Below are 22,027 nucleotides of genomic sequence, written 5' to 3' on the forward strand. Positions count from 1 at the left end.
TCCCCAGCCCCTGGGAACAACCTCCTGCTGATCCCCAGCCATAGGAACCATCTCCTGCTGATCCCCAGCCACAGGGAAGAACCATCTCCTGCTGATCCCCAGCCCCTGGGAACAACCTCCTGCTGATCCCCAGCCATAAGAACCATCTCCTGCTGATCCCCAGCCACAGGGAAGAACCATCGCCTGCTGATCCCCAGCCCCTGGGAACCATCTCCTGCCAATCCCCAGCCAAACGCCGCCGGCAGCTTTGGTGTCACTCAAAGGCCAGGAGGGGTTAACGTGGGGGACAGAAACTGAGACCAGAGAACACAGACAGAGGGACAGTGACCAGAAATGGGGGCCTTGAGCTCATGGCACAGCCATGGAATACACAAGCACTTGGAAGAGGGTCCAATAAACAGCCAGTCCCGTTGCCACGTTCCCCAGCCCGTTCCTGGCCAGTGCTGGCACTGCCCCTGAGGACACAGCCATGGCCTGGGCAGCTCCACAGCCCCCAGGACAGATGTCACCTCTGCAGGGACCCCCTGCTGCAGGGCCAGGGACCTGTCACCAGCTCCAACCTTTTCTCTCCACCATCCTGTTCATCCTGGAGAAGAGAAGGCTCCAGGGAGAGCTGAGAGCCCCTGGCAGGGCCTAAAGGGGCTCCAGGAGAGCTGGAGAGGGACTGGGGACAAGGCATGGAGGGACAGGACACAGGGAATGGCTTTAACTGCCAGAGGGCAGGGTCAGATGGGATATTGGGAAGGAATTGTTGGCTGTGAGGGTGGTGGGGCCCTGGCACAGGTTGCCCAGAGAGGCAGGTGGATGGAAAATTCCTCCATTCCAGAATGAACTTTTGTCTAACCACGTGGAGATTCTCTTCATACAAATGTAAGATAATTTATACCAGAAGGAACTTCTGGTCATCTGGTCTAATCAAGTTGACATTCTAACTTCCCATGGGAAAAACCTGGGGGTTTTTGGAAGGAATGGCAAGAGAATCCCCAATCCCAGTCGTGACTGGTGGCTGCCAACCACCAGCTGGCCCCTCTGTGCTCAGGAAGTTCTGCTCCAGATTGGTTTGCAGAGAAAATCCAAGTCTTTTTTTTGAATGTGACAAGAACTCATTCACTCACCAGCCACTCCAAGAGTTTATTGATAATTACAGCTTTAATCAGCAGTTCTTGCTTGCTTGGGACTGGGATGAAATTCAATTTATTTCACTGAATGCATTTTAAACTCATGATACTATCAGCTGACAACATCACAGATGTACCCAGCTGGGACTCCCCAGCAGATCCAAACCACCACACCTGCATGGAAGGGCAGTTCTTGCCGGATTTCCAACTTGAGTTTGCAACAGGAGACACATTTACAGGCCCGGGATTGCACTGACAGAGCCAAACACAGACTCCAGAGCAGAGAGTTTGACACAGAGGCTCAGATGGGGAGTGTGACCCTCAACTCTTCTTAGGTTTTCTATCTCTGACCACTTCCCAATCCATCTAAGCAGGTCAAGCCAAAGGACAGAGAAACACATGGACACCAAATCACCTTTAAACCTTCAGCACCACAGACATTACCTGCACTTTGCAAAATCCACCTCTTCACTGCTTTCTTTAGAGAGAAACCTTGGTCAAAGGTTGGACTGGATGATCTTGGAGGTCTTTTCCAAACTAAACAAATCTGTGGTTCCAGGAGGGGGAAATACTAAAGTGCAACAAAAGCTTTTACCCAGGAAACTTTCCTGTGTCTGGCACATGGAACATGAGCAGAAATAACAGCTGCTGGTTTTGGGCATGGGTTCTTGGGAATCTCGGAGGGCAGAAGAAATTACCTCCATGTATAGAAGGCAAAATGGGCCCCCAAACAGAGACCCAGCCAGGAACCACCTGGGTAGGGTGGTGGGATGATGCCCCAGCCCTGGAAGTGTCCAAGGCCAGGCTGGACAGGGCTTGGAGCAACCTGGGCTGGTGGGAGGTGTCCCTGTCCATAGCAGGGGCTGGAATGGGATGAGCTTTAAGGTCCTTTCTGACCCCAAACACTCCAAGATTCCATGTCCATCACTTCTACCAGAGCAGCCCTAAAGCTGAACCATAATTTCCTACTAAACCACAAGCCTTGTCCACAGGATTCCTACAGGCTTTAACTGAAGGCACAGCCCACAAAGACCAGACCTTCCAGACCTTCCACCAGGGAATGAAACACTGGGAAGTCAGGGCATTAAACACTGGGATCTCTTCTCCCAGAAGAGATCATCACAATTATTTGAGCAAGAAAACAGCTTGGAAGAGAGGTCACTAAGATCACAGTGCCCCAAAGGGAGGGAGAAGATATAAAAATGAGTAAAAAGGAAAGGTTTTTCTGGGAAGACAGACTGGGCACTCACATCCCAGCAGGGCTGGGGATGCCTGCCTGGAGCTGCTCTGGGGGCATTTGGAACCTGGGAATGAGCTTTCTGCTCTGAAAATACAGAATAAAGTGCTGCTTAAGTAGCTGATCCAGGAGGAAAACTGCAGTGGTGAAAGGAGAGTGTGGGGGAAGAGGAAAAGGAAGCAGGGACACACTTGTCCCCAGGGCTGGGAATGTCTGGCAGTGAAGAGGGAAGGACAGGATGGTGATTCATGAGCAGAAGAACAGTTCACTGATGGAGTTAATCAAGCAAGAAAATATCCCCCACTTTTAAATCCCATTCCTGGGAGCCTGGAAAAAAGGAAAAGCACGTGTGGGCTCATTGGCCACTGAAAGGCTGTCAGGGGTAAGAGTGGCAAAACTGAAGTGGCCTCTAAAACACAGTTCCTTGGAGTGCAGGGGCAGGGAAACGGCACCAGCTGTCCCAAAAACTGTCACCAGAGTGGCCAAAGGCACTTCTGCCACCGAGCACCAGCTCTGGAACAGCCTGTGCCACACCTGGGGGACAAACCCAGGGGAGACAAACCCAGGGGACGCAGCAGGACCGGGAATGTCCAGGCTGGAAAACACCACGAGGGCACCCAGCTGGCACGAGGGTCTCCCCAGCAGCTTCCCAGAGCCTCCTGTGGGAGCATTTCCAGGGGAAACTCCCCCACAGGCACCAAGCAGGTCATGGAAGCACCAAATGAGAAATGTCAGCTGGGAAAGGCAAATGCCAAAGCCCCAGGCAGGAGGGGGGCAGAGGGTGTGCCCAGTGGCTCTGTGGGAAGGGAGGCCTCGTGCAGTGACCACCACAGTGACCACCAGGCTCTGACCACCCTGGAGGGAACCAGCTCCTTAAGGACCCTCATCTGGTTCCCTCCTGCAAAAATCTGAGGGAAAATCAGTCCTGCAAAGGTTCAACCATCTGGGCATGGATTTCCCAGGAAAAATGGCCCACAGCTGTCCCCACAGCCAGGTCCTGAGCAGTGTCACTAACTCCAACCAGACACTCTGGGACATCACTCCTCAGGAACACGGAATATTTCAACACCTATGGAACAAGCTCCCCTGGGCTTAAATACTTCAGTGTCTCTGAAACCACCCAAACTTTGTGTTTCTGAAACTGCCCCTGAGCAAACCCAGCACAGGTTCGAGGCAGCACAGATCTGCCCCCACGGAATGAGCCACCAAACTAAACTCATGCTCTCCCAGGCTTTAGGATCCACAGAGTTAACCTGGTTTTCCTGCCAGACCCTTTCAGGCTCTCACACCCCAAACCAAGTCGCAGACACCACCAGATTAACTTTCTATTTTAACGAGCTCAGCTCTGCAGCCAGAGACACCAGCAGCCTTTAAATTTAGAAATTAATCGCAGCTCAAAGGTTAAGTCCCTGAGTCTTTTCCTGTTTCAAAGTCCTTTTAGTGAAACAAGAAGTGAAATGAGTCTGGCTCCAGCTGGAGCTGTGAGCCAGGGAAGGGCAGCAGGCACTTCCAGGCCATAATGAATTTGAGTTGAAAAATCAAACATCTGCAGTAGGTCAGTGGGATGAGGAGGTGCCTCCACTGCCTGCAGAGGGAATCCAGGGAGCGCTAACTCCTGGGATCCATGGGGAGTTACCTCCTGGGATCCATGGGGAGTTAACTCCTGGGATCCATGGGGAGTTAACTCCTGGGATCCATGGGGAGTTAACTCCTGGGATCCATGGGGAGATAACTCCTGGGATCCATGGGGAATTAACTCCTGGGATCCATGGGGAGATAACTCCTGGGGTCAGTGATGTGAACATCCTCCATTTGGCCACGAACAACCCATAAACCAGGTGAGAAGCAGGTCAGGTGTAGCTGGAGCACTATGGAACGAGACACTCACGCTCATCCTGGCATCCCAAGGGAAAATTAAACAATTCTTCAGCCTGCCTTGTTTCCAGGAGCCCTGAGACTCTGCCACACCTTTGTGCCTCCAACAGAGCATTCTTGAGAGTGACACAACAACATGGTACAAGAGAAGGAGTTAGTAGACAGACAGCTTGCCCAGAGCCCATACTTACATTCCCACCTCCAGGGACATGCTTAATATTGTCCTTGGAACCACACTTGGACTGAACATGGCTGTAGTTCGCTTTTTTGGAGACTATCTGGACCTGGAACGTCACAGAATGGAAAACAACACAAGGGAGAGGACTGGTTAGAGTTGTCATATGGCAGGGGGGGCTCTGACACGGGGAACAGGAGCCCTGGGAACTCAGCCCGACTCAGTGCCAGGGGTGGAAGCGACTGAGGAGAGTGAGAGAAGTGAAGGACAAGAGCCTGCACAGACAGTGTTAGTGCCAGAGCATGAGGTGAAAACGCTGCTCCACGGGCCCCACGGACCCGCCTGCCCCAAGGGATGGGATTGCCCACGTCCCCCCGGAGCTTCCCAGGATATTTCTAGTGGGAGCTTCCCTGGAGCAGGGAGAGCCAGCCCGGCTGCCCGGGAGCCACGGGGCCAGCACTGAATGAACTGCTCAGGGTCTGCTCCTGGGTGGGCTCCAGTCCTGGATAACATCTCTCAAACCCCCAGGCAGTGAAGCCCCATGGGCTGAGAAAGGTTTTCCTGACAAAGGTGGTCAAACCTTGGGTTAAATTACATCAGACCACACGTGAATTAAATTGTTTCTCCTTTAAATTAAAGTGCTTTGGACTTGGGGACGTGGTCAGTGGTGGCCTTGCAGTGCTGGGCCGATGGTTGGACTCGAGCTCAGAGGGCTTTTCCAACTTCAGTGATTGATCCTGTGATTTTTGTAATACAGAAGGAGTAGCTAAGTGAGCTTCACTCACAGAGCAGGAGCTGAGTTAGAGCGACAGGCCCGTGTTTACAAAGGTTAGTTACAACACGTGTTTAGTCTGGGAGTTACTTCCCACAGCACAGAACAGGGCAGAAGCTGTGCCCTGCTTCCCAGAGAGAGGTGATAAACTCAGAGCACAAAAGGAATCCCCAGAGCATTCTCACTTGAGCAGCTTCCCAAAGCTCCTTGGCCATTCAGAAAGGCTGGATTCAGGGCAAGGGCAGCTCTAAAAACTCGTGCCATGGAGTGTGTGACTGACTCCTCCAGAGGTACAAATCCTGGTCATTCCTGAATAGGCTCTGCCTGGTAATACTGGAATTAAACTGCAGCACTCCCACCTCACCCCCCTCCCTCGTGCTGGAACACCGTGTCACGCCAGCTTTGGGCTAACCCATCAAGTGGTGGTGGCCTAATCCATGGAGTTACAGAGTTTGAAAACAACTGGGTCTGGAATATTGCAGGAAAGATGAATTCCTTAATATTCCACCATCTTAAGAGAAGCAGCTCTGAACTAAAACCCTGCCTGGTTACAAACTGGTTCTCCGTAGGAAGAACTGGTTTGAAGTGGCTCAAAGTTAAGCCTGTATCAACCTCAAACTGGAGAGCTCTGCTCTGCAAACATTCCCAGCAGGAGTGGAGAAGGTCCCTCCAGAGAGAGCCCTGAAGGTGCTTCCCTGGGAACATCTCGGGGTGTAGGACAAAGACCGGGAAGAGTGTCCGTGCAAGGAACAGTGACACCGACAGGACAGAGAGAAGAGCTGAAGAGAAGGGAGGGTGACTCCAAATGGAAACGCTTTTTCCTTCATCTCCCCCAAGAGAAAAGCGTGAAAGGAACTCACTTTCCCATTGGGCTGTTTGGGGACCCCCTCTTTTGATACGGCTGTTTTGGGAGGAGCCACTTTAGTGCCCGCGCTGGGCTCGGGCCTGGGCGCGGCGGCGGCTGGGTCGGGCCTTTTCTCTACTTTCCCCTGGATGGAGACAAACGGGTGATTTCAACCAGCAAAAGCAGAAGTGTGGGCAGGGGGTGGGAACAGGAGCTGCCCGGGGAGACCTCACGGAGCGGGTGACCCAGGAGAGCCTCCTGCACACTCCAGTTCCCAGGCAAAGGACAATCCCACACCCAGGATGGGAGGGAAGCAACACCACTCAGGCATGGGGTGGCACAGGCACCCTGTTCTCCATGTCTCAAAAAGCTCCTGGTGCCCCTTCCTTGGGATCGCGTTGGCAGGTTCCAAGTGACCCCGGCACTTACGTCCTGCCAAAAAATCAACCCAGATCTTTTAGGAGCCCAACGGCAGCAGTGCAGGAGCAGCTCCTTCACAGGGAGGACATGATGAAGATCCTGGAGGCAAAGACATCCCTGGATTGCCTCTGCCTTGGAGCTCCTGGAGCTCTGCTGGACACACACATGCTGTGCTTCCAGTTGGGATTCCACCCACACAGACTTGACTCAGTCCTGGAGCCCAGCAGCTGATTTAGTTTTTATCTAAAAAATGCAGGTGGACTAAGTGAGTCCAGCTGAGCAAAAAATGGAAGGAAAAATTAGAGGTTTCATAAAAATTCAGCAACCACCTGGAAATATCCATTCTTTTGCTAATCTAGATCCAGGGAGGTGCAGCAGAACCTGCATTTCTTGGGGGGGGGCTCAGCATGAATTTTGTATTTCACTAACTTACAGACCAGTAAACAAAAAAACCCCTGAGCAATGACAGCATCCTCAGACTCTAAAAACCACCTCAGCATAAATCAGACTATGAAAAGGACAATTTGCTTAAAAATAAAATTGTTTGAATTTAATAATTCTATGAAAATATTCAGAAAATCAAGGACAGTGCAATGGAACGTGAAAATCGAGTCCCTCAAGCTGACCCAGGGAGGGCTGTGCTGTGAGATCACCACCAAGGCAGTCCTGACTGAGGGTAAATCCATGTGGTATCGATGCTGTCTGGGACACACAGCCAGCCCAGGAGTGCCCTTGACTTTCCTGTGCCTGGGAGCACACTGAGGTCCCAGCACGGAACGCGCTCCCCTGGCAGCCCATGGAAGTTCTGTGCAGAGTTATTCAGCACCACAGGCTGCAGCAAAGGGGGTAAATCCCTCTGGGTGGGAATTAAAAGCCCTCTGAGTGCTGTCAACACTTTTGGCCAGGCCAAGATGGGGGTTATACAACAGCTCATCAAGGTTTGATGGTTCTGCAGCCACATTATTTAAACCTCAGAAGAGGCTGCAGGTCTGTCCCCAAACCTTCCTTATTTCCATGGCAGGTATTCTTGGTTTCACCACGTAATTTAGAGCACTAAGAGGCATCGAGAGCCCTGTGTTCTAGCTCTGTACATGCCTCTTCAGCACTGCCCTCTCCTTGTGGCCACCACGGGTGAGCCAAACAGACCCGTTTCATGTTGGCTTTGGGCCTGTTAAACACGGGAAAGGTGCTGTGGAACTTGCTCCTGAATCCAGGTTTCCTTCATCCCAGTGCACTACTCCCCCTTCTGTACCACTCAGCAGACTGGATTCCTCTGTCCCAAGGCCAAGGTTTGGAACACAGACAAGACTGGGGGCGTTCAACACCGAGTTCCTGTGTCAGGACGTACGGCAGGAAAACAGGACCGGGGTCCTGGGTTCCCGCACGTGCCCCAGCAAACCCCGGGTGGCCCTGAGGCGGATTCCTTCTGCACACTCCCACCACCTGGTTAATGCCACCCCAGACCCCAGAGAGGAGCTCTGCAGAGCGCGAGCGAGGAGAGCAGTGAGGGCACAGCCACCGCGGTCAGCGAGGAGCGCCCGGCGCCGCGCGGGGCCACGGCGGGGCCCGGCACTCACCTTCCCCCCGCCGGGCTGGTGCTTGATGTTGTCCGTGGAGCCCACCTTGGAGCGCACGTTCTTCAGGTCGGGGGCGGAGGCGCTGCTGCTGGGCCGGGGCGGCTTGGCCGCGGAGCTGGGCTTGCCGGGGGCCTTGGCGGGGGGTTTTTTAGCGTCCGCGGAGGCGGCGGAGGTCGAGGTGGGTTTGGATGCGGCAGCCTTGGGTTTGGGGCGACTGGTGGCCGCCCCGGGCACGCTGGGAGTGCTGGAGGCCGCGGTGGAAGGAGTGGTGGCGCTGCTCTTGGTGGCATTGCCGGCCGCGCTCTTGGGGCGGCTCGAGTCCGCTGCGGGTGGCACGGGGATGGCGGAGGGAAGGGGGAACACACGGGTCAGAGGCTGCTTGTACCCACCCCCTCGGAGTCACAGCATCCCAGGAGGGCTTGGGTTGGGAGGGACCTCAAAGCCCATCCAGTCCCACCCCCGGCCATGGGCAGGGACACCTTCCAGCGTCCCAGGCTGCTCCAAGCCCCGTCCAACCCGGCCTTGGACACTTCCCAGAGATTTACAGAGACCTCCTTAATCACCCCAGCCCCAAACGAGGGGGTTTGATTTAGACCGAGGAAATGGCTACAAGTTGTGCCAGGGCAGGTTTAGGTTGGACACCAAGAAAAATCCTCCTGGGAAGAGCTGTCCAGCCCTGGCACAGCTGCCCAGGGCAGGGAGGGAGTCCCATCCCTGGAGGGATTTCAAAGCCCTGTGGATGTGGCACCTGGGGACATGGGTGGCCTTGGCAGTGCTGGGGAAATGATCAATGGTCTTAGAGGGTTCTTCCAAGCCTGATGATCCCATAACTCCAGGATTAGAGGGAAACTGAGCATTACCTGATGGAGACTTTGCCAAGGTCTTCTTGGCCTCCGCCGGCTTCCCGTCGGTTTTGATTGCTGCCAACACAGAACACAGTGGTCAGGATTTCAGGGCAGGATCCAGATGAAGTCTGGAATCATCCCAAAAATTAACTGCCCTGTTTGAACACCTGCCTGGCTTCCTCCTCCTGACAGCAGAACCCACTTGGATATTCTGGCCAAAGGATCAATTAATGTAAAAGGACCATCATTCCAAGATGGAACACACCTGGGGAATGGGTTACATTTTGTTTTTTCTTAAAATAACTCTCTCAATCTGACAGCACTCACTGAGGTTATTTTAATCCTGCCCCACCTTTATTTCTTAAAAAAAAAACCCCAAACAAACAAAAAAACCTGCCAGAACACATTTCCTTTCTTTACTCAACAGCAAAAGCAACCCCACATTTGTCCTTCTCTAACCTTGCTCTCATTGCCAGACCAGACCTACCCTGTGCCAATTTTCTTGCACAGAAGTTATTGCACGTATTTTGGTCCCTATTTTAATTGTATAAACCCAAAAATCAATCCCTAAACTGAGCCAGGCCTTAGGGCAAAGCCCAACGATCATGACCTGATTACAGAGCACAGCCTAAACCAGGAATTCATCCCTATTTCCCCAAGCAGAAGAAAACCAACCACAAAACTGATCAAGGCAAAAATCACGGACTGAAAAATGGAAACAGAACTTTATTTTAAGGAGCTCTTTGATCATGAAATTGTAGGTTTTTCACTATCAGCGATGAGCAAGTTTGGGTAAAATCGGGTTTGTTCCAATAGCCAAAGGAAGGCAACATTGAAAAGAAACAACAAATGGAAAAAAATCATAGTTAGAAATGATGAAAGCCCTCATTTTTTAGTATTTAATTTCCATTAAGTCTCATATTTTTAGATAAACTCCAGCAGCTGGCAGGGTATTTATGGAATATCAATATGGAAAAGACCAAGGGGAAGAGGCAGATAACTACAGGCCGAGTTAGTCCGGATCATTCCACCCTGACTTTGCTAAAAGCACTCAATTAAACCTCCCAGATAAGATTCCAGCTAATGAAGTGAAACCCATTTGGATAATTTAATAAGGCCTAAAGGAGAGATATATAATTAATACCAAACACTTCAAAAAAGGGCCTGTCAAACCAACCTAATTTCATTCCTCAAGACCACAGCTTCAGTTGGGGAAACTGTATGGACAGAACAGACTCAGCTTTATATAAAAGGCAGAGGATGAATATGTTTAATACAGAGAGAGATGTTATTTCTGCTTGTGTCAGTGGGGACACAAGTGCTGGAACCCTCCTGTCTGTGTGATATGAGATGGTGAAAACCTGGAGAGTGACAAAGCTCATGGTCTATAATGACAGGCAATAATGACAGGCAAAGACTCTGATCTTTGCCTGATGGGAAGGACAGAGCATGGTCTTGTACAAACATAAAAGTCATTTCCACAGGGAGGGGAACAAAAACCAAAAACAAAGCTAAAAATTAAAAATCAAAATCTCCAGCCTCACGTGGCTCCCCTTCAGTGGAGGAAGTGAACTGACATTTCATACCCGAAAAACTGAAACCACAGAATGTCAAACCCATCCTTACACACAGCCCTGAACAACAACTAAACCTGAGAGAATCACAAGGCAGTGTCTGCCTTCTGACTCAGGAGAAGCAAGAGCAGATGTCCTGCTGAAAGAGCATCTTCAGCCAGAAACAGCACTTTTAGCCACAAACTTACTCCCTGTCTCAGTGCTGTGCCATGAGAAGCTAAATTCATGGAATCACTGAGGTTGGAAAGGATCTTTGAGGTCATGGAGTCCAACCATTCCCCAGCACTGCCAAGGCCATCACTGACCATGTCCCCCCGTGTCACATCCACAGGGCCTTGAAATCCCTCCAGGGATGGGGACTCCACCCCTGCCACTGATGGACAGCCCTTCCCAGGAGGAATTTCCCCAGTATCCAACCTGACCCTCCCCTGGCACGGCTTGAGGCCATTTCCCCTTGTGCTGTCCCTTGTTCCCTGGGAGCAGAGCCCGACCCCCTGGGCTCCCCCCTCCTCTAAAGGAGTTGATCAGAACTGGGATCAGAAGAGCTCCAGGTCTCCCACATCCCCATCTCTTCCTGCAGCTGCTCCACCCCAACCCAGCCGTGGTGTTCGACCCGCTGTGGTTCCCTCCAGCCTGTCACACCCCTCTGTCACCTCACCCAACACAGGACCCCCCTCTTCTTCCACCACTCCTGACTCCCCCGTGCGTCCCCAGCCCCACACAAGGCAGCTCTGCCTCCCCCTGGAGCTCCTCCAGCTGACCTCATCTCTCCCTCGCCCACCCAGTTCTCCCTGTGCTTTGGCACCGTCCCACCGCCCTCGCCGGTGCCGGAGCCTCTTCCTCTGCACATCCTGCCTCTTGGAACAACCCTCCTGCAGCTCTGCATCGCTGGCTCCGTCTCCTTTCAGATGGCACCAGCGAACGCCCCTTTGTCTGGGTCTCAGTTTTGGAAGGAGGAATGAACTGAACTCATTAGAACGGAGTCCTCGTTCCCGGGCCCCGGTTTTTGCCTCAAAGACCACACAAAATGAATTTTACAAGGATGGCCACGGGATCAGATGGGATACATGGCTCTTGGAAGGTTCAACACTTCCTCTACGCTTGATTAATTATATTTTCCCCCAGAGCATGAAGTCTGGGATGGCCAGCAAGCCTAATAAACCTCAAACAGCTCAAACATTACTATTTCTTTGGGAACGTTGGGTTGCGAATCCAAGCTCTGGGATTCACAGCCCCAACCAACCAACACGGATCATTTTACACATTTATTGGCAAATTTTGCCACTGGGGTCCAGTAATTTAAAAAGACTTGAGATCATTTAACTCAAATTTTATCTGACGTTGAATCTCCTGAGCTCCATTAAAACGAGTGAGAACGTGTTTCCAAGAGCCTGGAACGCTGCTCGTGTTTCACGTTGAACCCGTGGGAAGGTCCCTCTTCAGCAGCAGCAGGAGTGGGACACAGCCTTTGGATGGAGCTGATGTGATCTCAGCTCCAAATTCTTCCTGCACTGGTAAAAAGCCCTCAACTTCTGCTGAACCCTTTTTGGTTTTCAGAGGCACCAGTTTGGGTGTTTCAAGTTCTCTCCTGGAGATTTCCTTTCCCAAGTTTTATTTGCTTTTAGTGTTTATTCTGTGGCAAATGCAGAGGGAACAGCATCCCTTAAATCAAGTGTGTTCACTAACTGCATTAACCCTGGATCACACAGGGCTCATCCAAGCTGGCCTTGAGGGCCACTTGGATTTGGGTTTGGAACAGGAAGCCCTGGAGAGGAAAAAGTCTGAGCTACAGCCAGAGCCCAGAGAAGGCCCTGGAGACGCTCCCAGGGCTGGAGCCCCTCTGCTCTGGAGCCAGGCTGGGAGAGCTGGGGGGGTTCCCCTGGAGAAGAGAAGGCTCCAGGGAGAGCTGAGGCCTAAAGGGGCTCCAGGAGAGCTGGGCAGCCCTTTCCCACAAAGAAATTTTCCAATATCCAGCCTGACCCTCCCCTGGCACAGCTGGAGGCCGTTCCCTCCCATCCTGCCCCTTGTTCCCTGGGAGCAGAGCCCGACTCCCCCCGGCTCCCCCCTGCTGTCAGGGAGTTGTGGGGAGCAAATGGTGCCCCTCAGGCTTGCAGCCCTTGGGAGGGGACATCTCGGGCAGGAGTTCAGGACAGGGGACACTCACACGACGGCCTCTTGGGGGTCGCGGCCGAGGTGGTTTTGGCAGCCGGAGCTGCCGTGACCGGAGACGCCGCCGTGGTCTTGGGAGCAGCTGGGGAGCTCTTGAGAGGAGTCTTGGGAGTGGTGGAGGATGGAGGCTTGGAGAGGGAGCTCCTCTTCTCCGTGGGCTTCGCATCCGCAACCTGCAAGCCGGGAGGAGCCGTCAGAGCCGGTGCTGCACCAGCACTGCCAGGGCAGGGAAAGCGCCACAGAAAAGGCTGAAATAAACTGAAATCCTTTACAGTCTTAAGCACTTAAGCTTGGCACGGCTGAGAGGTTATAATGCAAATTAAAATATAATTAAGATGAGCAGAAGTGACTGTGTTGAGTGGAGAACACGGAGCACAGACCCCGTGGAGGAGCAGATTCCACCCGGGGCTGGTCCAGCACTGACGGCTGTGAAGGAGGTTTGGATTTCTGGACAAAATGGAACATATCTGTCCACTATCAACACTCCTGGGAGAGATCCCTGCCCTCCATGAGCAGGAATGCTTCCTGAGCTAAGCTGGAGTTTATTGAAACACTGGGGACATGAGAATTGGGTGTCTGTGGCTCATCCCTCACTTGGAAAACTGTCCCTGGTTTCCTCCCTCTCCCTGGTAAGTTTGGCAACTGCCTTGTGTCTGAAGTATGAAAATACTGAATTAATGTGAGCAAACAAGTCAGATGAGAGTCTGATTTTATCAAAAAGGGATTCAGAATGATGGGAAAACTTGAGCCAAACCAAAGATGCTGGCTCAGAGAAAAGCACAGATTTACACCTGGGCTTTCATACCCTCCCTGCTAACTTTACTTAGTTCTAAAAGACACTCAAATGCAGCTATTTAAGCTTAATATGGCAGAAATGGTGGCATTTAGCCATCAGTGAAGCTTCTGAAATTGATTTTAACATTCCCTTTTAAACCTGAATTCTTCTCTATAAGATCACAAGTTAACACAGGGAAGATTCAAGGGACACCTCCCATTCCTAACACATGGATTTCCTATTTCAGCTGGAAGATGAACACTAAGAACTGCCCATGAATCTTCTGTTCTTGGGGAATCACCGATCCCCAGCATTTCCTCAGCACAGAAGTGTTATCAGTTTTCTTTGTGCAGCTCTTCCAGTGACCAGGCATCACACGGAGACACCCAGTGGGAAACACTGGAGTGCTCAAATGGATTTGTTTCCCCTTGATATGAATATCAAAGGTCTCCAATCAGTTTTCTCATGTTCTTGTCTGGATTTAAGAGTTTTATTGAGAAGAAAGTCTTCCCTGTGAGGGTGGGCAGGCCCTGGCACAGGTTGCCCAGAGAAGCTGTGGATGCCCCATCCCTGGAAGTGCCCAAGGCCAGGTTGGACGGGGCTTGGAGCAACCTGGGCTGGTGGGAGGTGTCCCTGCCCAGGGCAGGGGGTGGAATGGATGATCTTTAAGGTCCCTTCCCACCCAAACCATCCTGGGATTCTGTGATTCATGGCAGTTCACCAGTCAAGTTTAATTGGCCTCTGTGATGCCACAGCTCAGTGCCTGGGACCTGATGCCATCCATGGGTTAATGGAAGCTGCTCCCAAGAACCCTGCAGCTCCTCACACACTGAATGACCATCCTGACCTTATCCTCCCCTGACTGGCACGGGAATTCTGCTCTGACTGCTGGGGAGAGCTGGTCATTTCCCACGTCCACGAGCCCTGGGAGCTCCCCCAGCAGAGCAGGTCGGTTCTTACCTTTGGTTTAGTCTCTTTTGCAGCTAAGGAGGAGGGACGGGTGGTGCTGGTGCCGGGGCGTTTGGCAGTGCTGGCTGCAGGACCTGCAGTCGGGCTCGTGGCTTTTTTGTTTGGGCCTGAGGTGGCCGAGCCCGGGCGCTTGGGGCTGGTGGTGGCCGAGGGCTTGGCCTTCGCTGCTGCCGGCTTTGGAGAGGAGGTGGATGCAGAGGGCTTTGGGTGGGGCCAGAAAGCAAAATCCGGGGTAAAAACCGAAGGAATACAACAAAAAAAAGCGCATTGTGAACCAAAACATCGAGCTGCGAGAACATAAAGGTGGTGTTTCAAAGGAAACAAACGATAACGACAATCAGCTTTCTGTTTTCTGAGCGCAGCAAAGAGCCGAGCGCAGCGGGGCCTCGGGGCAGGGGGGGTCCTGCCAGCCAACCCCAAACCAGCAGGATTTATTCCAGCAGCATCAGAAGCAACAGAAGGAATGGCTGGTAAAGCTGGGATTAGTAATTGGGTGTTCCTGGCCTCCAGTCCTACGTGCAGGACTCAGGGCACGGCTTTCCAATTACGGGCACACACGGATTGCGGGCCCTAAATCCTCATCCCATCAACCCCCGCGGCCACACGGCCCCTGCCCCAGAGGGGACAGAGAGCTCCCGGCCCCCCCACCCCTCTGGGAATTTGGGGGTGCATTTTGAAGCTCCTGGGAGCAGAGCTCTCTGCAACAAGAGAGCCCCAGATCCCAGCAGTGCCCACTGCAATGCAAATAAAGGTGTCGTAAACAACTCGGGAGTGTCTGTGCAGCAGGAGTTCATCCTCCGTGTTTGCTACTCCTACCCCAACCCCAGAGTGCAAGGGAATAAACCTTTCCACACATTTATCAAAGGCACTTTCAGCCACGTGGCTGAGCTGTTTGTGACTCTGGGGCTGGCTGGGTTTGGTCTGGAAAAAGGGTTCCCAAGCGGAGCTCAGAAAACAGAACCTGGGTTGGCACAGCTGAGGAAGCAGAAAAGCTGGCAAATGAAACCCATGGAAGTGGAGACACTGAACGTGGAATGGTCCTACCTTGGTCTTCTTCTCCGGGCTGGGAGGAAGCTCCTTGTTGGGAGGAGCTGTGATGTCATTCCCTGTCACAGCTTCCGCTGGTTTGGGCTCCTCTGCTTTCACTGCAGGGGAAGGAAGGGACACTTTGTAAGTTTGAGCTTTTTTTTAATAACATATATCTGTTTTTTTAGTTTACTATGATTCGACACAGCAGCAGGTGGAGAGAGAAGTGTGACAGCTACAGGTTGGTATTTCAGGGAAATTTCCCCAAGCCCAGAATTCCTGTAGGAAGAAAAGATCTTCCCTGTAATGGGACAGGTTCATCCACATGCCATTAGTATCCAATTTCTCCTGTTATTCCAGTGGGAAAAGCCGGACAGCAGATGAAGGAAACCTGTGGTTTAATTCAAATAGCAAATCTCCCCACCTTTCAAACTATTAAAATTAATTCTTGCAATGTTAATGGTGAAGTTCTGACCTCTTCCAGGTTTTACACTACGACTTATCCCAAAGGGGGGTTCTGTTTCCAACTACCCCTGTTGTTAGGGCTGCTTCTTCTGGAACTTTCTCCTGCCCTCCATGAGCAGGGAGGATTCCTGGCAGCCGAAGGGAGACGGACTGACAACAGGAAAGGTCACACAGGGAAATGGGAAATGGGAAAGGGAGTCCAGCTCTGGGGAACAACAGCAGGAGGCCCCAGAGATGCTCCAGGGCTGGAGCCCCTCTGCTCTGGAGCCAGGCTGGGAGAGCTGGGGGGGTTCCCCTGGAGAAGAGAAGGCTCCAGGGAGAGCTGAGAGCCCCTGGCAGGGCCTAAAGGGGCTCCAGGAGAGCTGGAGAGGGACTGGGGACAAGGGATGGAGGGACAGGACACAGGGAATGGCTTTAACTGCCAGAGGGCAGGGAGAGATGGATATTGGGAAGGAATTCCTGAGTGTGAGGGTGGGGAGGCCCTGGCACAGGTTGCCCAGAGAAGCTGTGGCTGCCCCTGGATCCCTGGAAGTGTATTCCAGGACTTCCAGGGAAGCAGGAACACGGAGCTCCCAGTCCAACACACGTGGATCCCACTGACCCTTGTTAGTGTGGAAACCCCTGTCCCAGATTCCCTATAAATGGCTTTAACCCCCAGTTCCCAGTGGTGTTGCTGAGCAGCTGCACTGCTCTGGGCTCCCTTCCCCTGCAATTCCAGGGGCATTGGGATTTTAGGAAGGCGCAAACAACCCATCCCAAATTCCTGCACACCCCCCCCATCATCTGGGGATTAAATCCAAGTGTTATCTGTGCTGGATGGGGCTTTTTATAACCACCCAACAGACTGTGACACACTGAGGGCCCACCAGAGCACACAGTGACAACTCCAACAGTAAACAAGTTGTTTTCCAGATCTTTCCGAAATTACTATTTATATTTCACATTTTCTTGCTTGTCAGTCTTGACAGGGGTATCTCAATTCTGGTACCAACCAGCAAATAAAATCAAGCTGTCCCTTCCACCCACCCCAGCAGGATGGGCTGGCTGTTGTTATTATTTATTTCCCTGACTCCAGGAGAAGTTCAGGAGCCTTTTTTCCCTTCCATTGCATCAGCCTCTTCCTATCCATTTATCTTCTAAGTTTTGCAGTGCTGGGTTGAGCATCCTGGACACACAAAAAAGGCTTGGGAAGGAAAAAAAAAAAGGAGCAAAATGTATGGCCTGGACATGTGTTTGATTCAAAACACATATATTTATATATTTACAGACATACAAACTATATATATATATATTTATATATATTCAAATTCTGAAGAATTATCCATGTTCACCTGGAAAACCCCTTGTTTTTGGAGCTAACCTGTCCTGGCTCCTCTCTGCTTGGTTTCTCCCCTGCATTTCAATAACCCTTCATGTTCTCCCCCATTTCACCTGTCAGCTCCACCCACAGCAGGGCCAGGAGGAGCAGTTGTTGTCAGTGGTTCTCAACAACAACCTCCCGTCCATTCCCCTCTCCCTGCTCCCAGGAATTGCTCCACTGGAATCCTGCCAGCCTCAAACATCCCCGACATCAAGGTGCCTTTCCCTCTGCTGGAATTTACCTTTCAGGTACTGCCTGTCATTAATTATTTCAGCTAATTCAGCAGCAACACTAAACCTCCTGCTGATGATAAAGCACAGCACCCACACCACGAATTCACTGGCTCAGGGAATGCTCCTCAAAACCCTCAGCTTCCAAAGGTTCAGGATTTAAACTTCCACACTTTCTGAGCCAATCTGAATTTCACGGGATTTCATGTTAATAGAAAGTGAATTAGAAAAAGGGCAGGCCAAGGGGGAATGGCTTCCCACTGCCAGAGGGCAGGGATAGGTGGGATATTGGGAAGGAATCGTTGGCTGGGAGGGTGGGGAGGCCCTGGCACAGGTTGCCCAGAGAAGCTGTGGCTGCCCCATCCCTGGAAGTGTCCAAGGCCAGGTTGGACGGGGCTTGGAGCAACCTGGGCTGGCAGGGGGTGGAATGAGATGATCTTTAAGGTCCCTTCCCAAACCCAAGCCATTCTGGGACTTTATGAACCTAGATGATGATGATGATGATGATGATGATGATGATGATAACAATAATAAATCCAGGGGAGCAGGGTAGGGAACTTCCCTCCTTCAGGAGCCGTAATTTAGGCTCCTTCTCTCACAGCCTCTGACACTCCAGGGTACACAACCGTGTACAATTCCCCAGGGATTACAGAAGGGTAGTTCTGGGGTTTGATAGTCATTTGCCTCAATTTAAGTCCCAACCCAATGTGCTCATCAGGACATTTGCTTTCATTCATGGTTTAATTACGAGGGTGTTCGCGGAGCAGAGAACTGGGACCATTTCCTAGTTACAGGGAATACTGGGAAGGGCTGCCAAACCTTAATCAAATTTGTTCATTAGTCTGAAAGAATAATTTAAGAGACTTTTCAGTTTGCTTGTTCCCCCAAGCTTGGCAACAACCCCCTGAGAGATATTTCAAAGGCATTTTGTTGGGAGCTGTAGCAGGGGCCGGGCTCCTCCTGCTCCTCCTGGTGTTCGGTGAGGGGGAAAATTCAGCTGAGCTGAGTCAGCACCTGGAATTGAATTACTCCTGAGGGAAAGGGGCTTGAAGGAGACAGGGAAGGACATTCCCATCTGGATCTTCCAGGCTGACTCCAAGGCATAACCCTGTCACCAGGTACTTTCCCCTGCTGTTACTGCAAGCGGCACCGCGCCGTTGGCACACCCATCCCCATCCCAATTCCTCCCCATTCCCTACTCTCTAAACATGATTTTAATGGTGAAAATACAACTTTTTGGGGTGTCTCAGCTCACAGTTCCACGAGGCACCTCTGCTTCACAATTTCTAAGAGCAACACTGGAGGAAATGATTTGTGTCATTGGTGGGGCCCTGGCACAGGTTGCCCAGAGAAGCTGTGGCTGCCCCTGGATCCCTGCAAGTGCCCAAGGTTGGACGGGGCTTGGAGCAACCTGGGAGAGTGGAAGGTGTCCCTGCCTGTAGCAGCAGGTGGAACTGGATGGGTTTTAAGGTCCCTTCCAACCCAAACCAGGCTGGAATTCTATATGGAAGTGCACCAGAGAGAACAAAGAGGCCGGTTCTGAGAAAATGCCCAAAGACACCTGTCCTGCCCATCCAAGATAATTGGTGCTTTCCGTGTTTTCCTTGGCAAAGTTTCTGCAGGAGGAGTTTGGCACTGGTGGGCACAAGCCTTGCTGTCACACCAGATCCTTCTCTTCTAAAACTTTGCTCAAATTCAGCAACACTCCCTGGGAAGATCCCACCCCAGAGCTGGACCCTCTTGCTGGTTGAACCTCCGCCTTGGCCACGCTCCCCGGTCCAGCTCCTGGTGCTTCCCAGGCTGCACTCACACCATCCCCAGCCTCCAGCCAGCTCTTCCAGGTTCCTCTGGGGACAGAGCTGAGCAAACCAAGACCTGCAGGAAGTTGTAGGCAGCAGAAACCAGGTTCCTCCCCTGCAGCAGCCGCGATGGAACGCTCACGGCCAAGGTTGGCCACCCCAGCCCTGCCCAACCCTCCCTGAGCTGTAGGATCACACAGCCAGAAAGGAGCCAAAGCACCAAAAACTTCACCTGGCAAAGGCCCAATAGAGCCAGCGAGCTAAAAAGCCTAATTTCAAAATGAATTTGTCACCAGAAAGCAGATATTTGCCGTTGCTGGATGAAGAACCCAGCAAACAAGACCATGTGGGTTTTGGCTCAAACCGGAGTCAGAGAGAGCAAGACTCAGAACAAATAAGCAGTGGTGATTTTTCAGAATAAATAGTAAAAATGGGATGATCTGTGCTAAAACTACGCTCGGAGAAATAAGATTTAGCTCCTTCTGACAAAAGGGAACAACAGCCTTCCTACAGATCTGAAAAATGATGGAAAATAGAACTCTGACGTTTGTCTTGTTCGAGCAGAGGGAGCCATAAAAAACCCACTAATGAGGAAATTTGTAATTCTGCCTCCAAGAGCCAAGTTCCAATAAACACTGTGACGCACACGAAGCATGTGGAGCAGGGACAGGCTCCAGAGAGGCAACTCAGCCCCATTTGGGGGCATCAGCAGCCACCTGTAACGAGAACTCCGGTGTCTGAGGAGACCCTTAACAGGTTTTATCCTTCAGTTCTTACTTCTCTAAACGCTGCCACTCTCTAGGTGGCTCCTCCCAGCAGGTGAGGTTCCTTTAGAAGAAATACAACATGAAATGAAGCAATTAAAGTGGGTGATGTGGAGGTTTTAAGGATATAATTTTCCCCCAAAAGACCAGAGAGAAGAACAGCTACTTTATCAACTGCAGGGAAGCCCAAAGGGTTCCTCCAAGGCTCAGCATTAAACAGACTCTCTATTATTTCCTTAAAGCTTCCCTGTTTGGAAGTGAGCCTCTCCAAAGTTTCCTGTTCAGCACCAACACTGCTCAAAAGAGCAACATCCCAGGAGGCTTCGAGCACATCCTGGAGTCAAGCACAGAACTGTGGAGGTGGGAAAGTCCTCTCAGACCATGGAGTCCAACCATCCCCCAGCACTGCCAAGGCCACCACTGACCATGTCCCCATGTGTCACACCCACAGGGCTTTGAAATCCCTCCAGGGATGGGGATTCCACCCCTGCCCTGCCCCATCCCTGGAAGTGTCCAAGGCCAGGTTGGACGGGGCTTGGAGCAACCTGGGCTAGTGGGAGATGTCCCTGCCCATGGCAGGGGGTGGAATGAGATGATCTTTGAGGTCCCTTCCCACCCAAGCCGTTCTGGAATTCTATGAATCCAGCACTCCACCTGCATGGACATCCACAGGGTGACATGGCACCACTGATGGGTTGGAAGGGACCTCAGGTCACCAGCCCAACCCGTCACCCAAAGCAGGTCCCAGCAGAGCAGCTCCCTACAGCCATTCCCACGTCATTCCCAAATATCAGGAAGAGCTACCTCAGTGTGAGGGAGGTCAGAACCTGGAAGGGGCTCGCAGAGACTGCAAGGTCTCCATCCATGGGGACACTCAGACCTGGAAGGGACACATGGCCCTGATCTGCTCCCCCGTGGATCTGAGTGGAGGTTCACACCCTTCCAGTCCAAGTGACTCCGTGTTACAGCTCCACAGAGGAGGGAGCCCACCACGTCCACGATTCAGCCATCGGGTTCTTGAAGCCAAATCCTCATTATAAATAACTATAAATAGTCTTCCTAGCCATAAGGAGAAAAAAACCCCATCCCACTCCTCCAAAATGATCTCTCTCCCCATCCTGTGACTTCCAGTATGGAAACAACCTTCCTGTCCAGCAGCTTTTCAGCCCATGTAGCCATTCCACATTGGAATGACAGGACCAGGCAGGTTGGAAGGGATGGCTGGAGGTCACTGAGCCCAATCCCACACTCCAGTTACACCACATCGCTCAGGGTTTATTCAGCCATACTCTGAGCATCCTCCAAGGGTGGAAATTCTGCATCCTGGGGCTTCTCCCCCAGTATCTGATTAACCTCATGTAAAAAAAAAGAAAGATAACATCTCCCAGCTCACAAATTCCTGGCAGAAGATGTTTTACAGCTTCGCTGTGAATCCCTCACAAGTCACCCAGCGCCGTTTGCTTTCATCTGCTGCTGCTATTTCTGTTTGATGACCCACATTCTTATCCTGGAAAAACAGAACTGTCTTCTCCTGTTCACAACTCTCATGTCATTGATGACTCTGTGGACAGCAACACAACCTCCTCCCTCTCCAACCCTCCCTCCCTCCCAGGCTACAGAGCCTGAGCTTCTTTGGCCCTTCCCTGGGTGAGAGCCTCCAACACGATGTTTTATTTATCATATTTCTAATTATACAGAGCCTTTCTGAGGCAGATTGTGGATTGACACACTGTGCTCAAATGCAAGCACATGGAATCATGCAGTCATGGAATGCTTTGGGTTGGAAGGGACCTTAAAGCCCATCCAGTGCCACCCCCTGCCATGGGCAGGGTCACCTTCCACCAGCCCAGGTTGCTCCAAGCCCCGTCCAACCTGGTCTGGGATTCTTCCAGGGATCCAGGGGCAGCCACAGCTTCTCTGGGCAACCTGTGCCAGGGCCTCCCCACCCTCCCAGCCAAACATTCCTTCCCAATATCTCACCTGAATTTCCCCTTTCTGTCTGAAAGGATTTATAAACTGATACATTTTTTTCT

The 22,027-nt window shown here is 51.8% G+C and overlaps 1 protein-coding gene across 1 annotated transcript in view; it reads right to left on the reverse strand.

Moving 5' to 3' along the window:
• Positions 1–3,228: 3,228 nt before the first annotated feature.
• MAP4 (microtubule associated protein 4) overlaps positions 3,229–22,027 on the reverse strand; it is a 133,080-nt gene continuing 114,281 nt past the window's right edge. Inside the window, exons 13-20 of the mRNA XM_017836828.1 lie at positions 15,395–15,495; positions 14,342–14,551; positions 12,602–12,779; positions 8,879–8,938; positions 8,019–8,341; positions 6,038–6,166; positions 4,324–4,514; positions 3,229–3,253 (exon numbers count right to left, since the gene is read on the reverse strand). Of these exons, the coding sequence (XP_017692317.1) occupies positions 3,229–3,253; positions 4,324–4,514; positions 6,038–6,166; positions 8,019–8,341; positions 8,879–8,938; positions 12,602–12,779; positions 14,342–14,551; positions 15,395–15,495 (1,217 nt within the window). The remainder of the gene's footprint in view (positions 3,254–4,323; positions 4,515–6,037; positions 6,167–8,018; positions 8,342–8,878; positions 8,939–12,601; positions 12,780–14,341; positions 14,552–15,394; positions 15,496–22,027) is intronic.

The sequence above is a fragment of the Lepidothrix coronata genome, unplaced genomic scaffold (assembly GCF_001604755.1).
Source record: "Lepidothrix coronata isolate B3197 unplaced genomic scaffold, Lepidothrix_coronata-1.0 Scaffold285, whole genome shotgun sequence".
NCBI classification, from domain to species: Eukaryota; Metazoa; Chordata; class Aves; order Passeriformes; family Pipridae; genus Lepidothrix; species Lepidothrix coronata.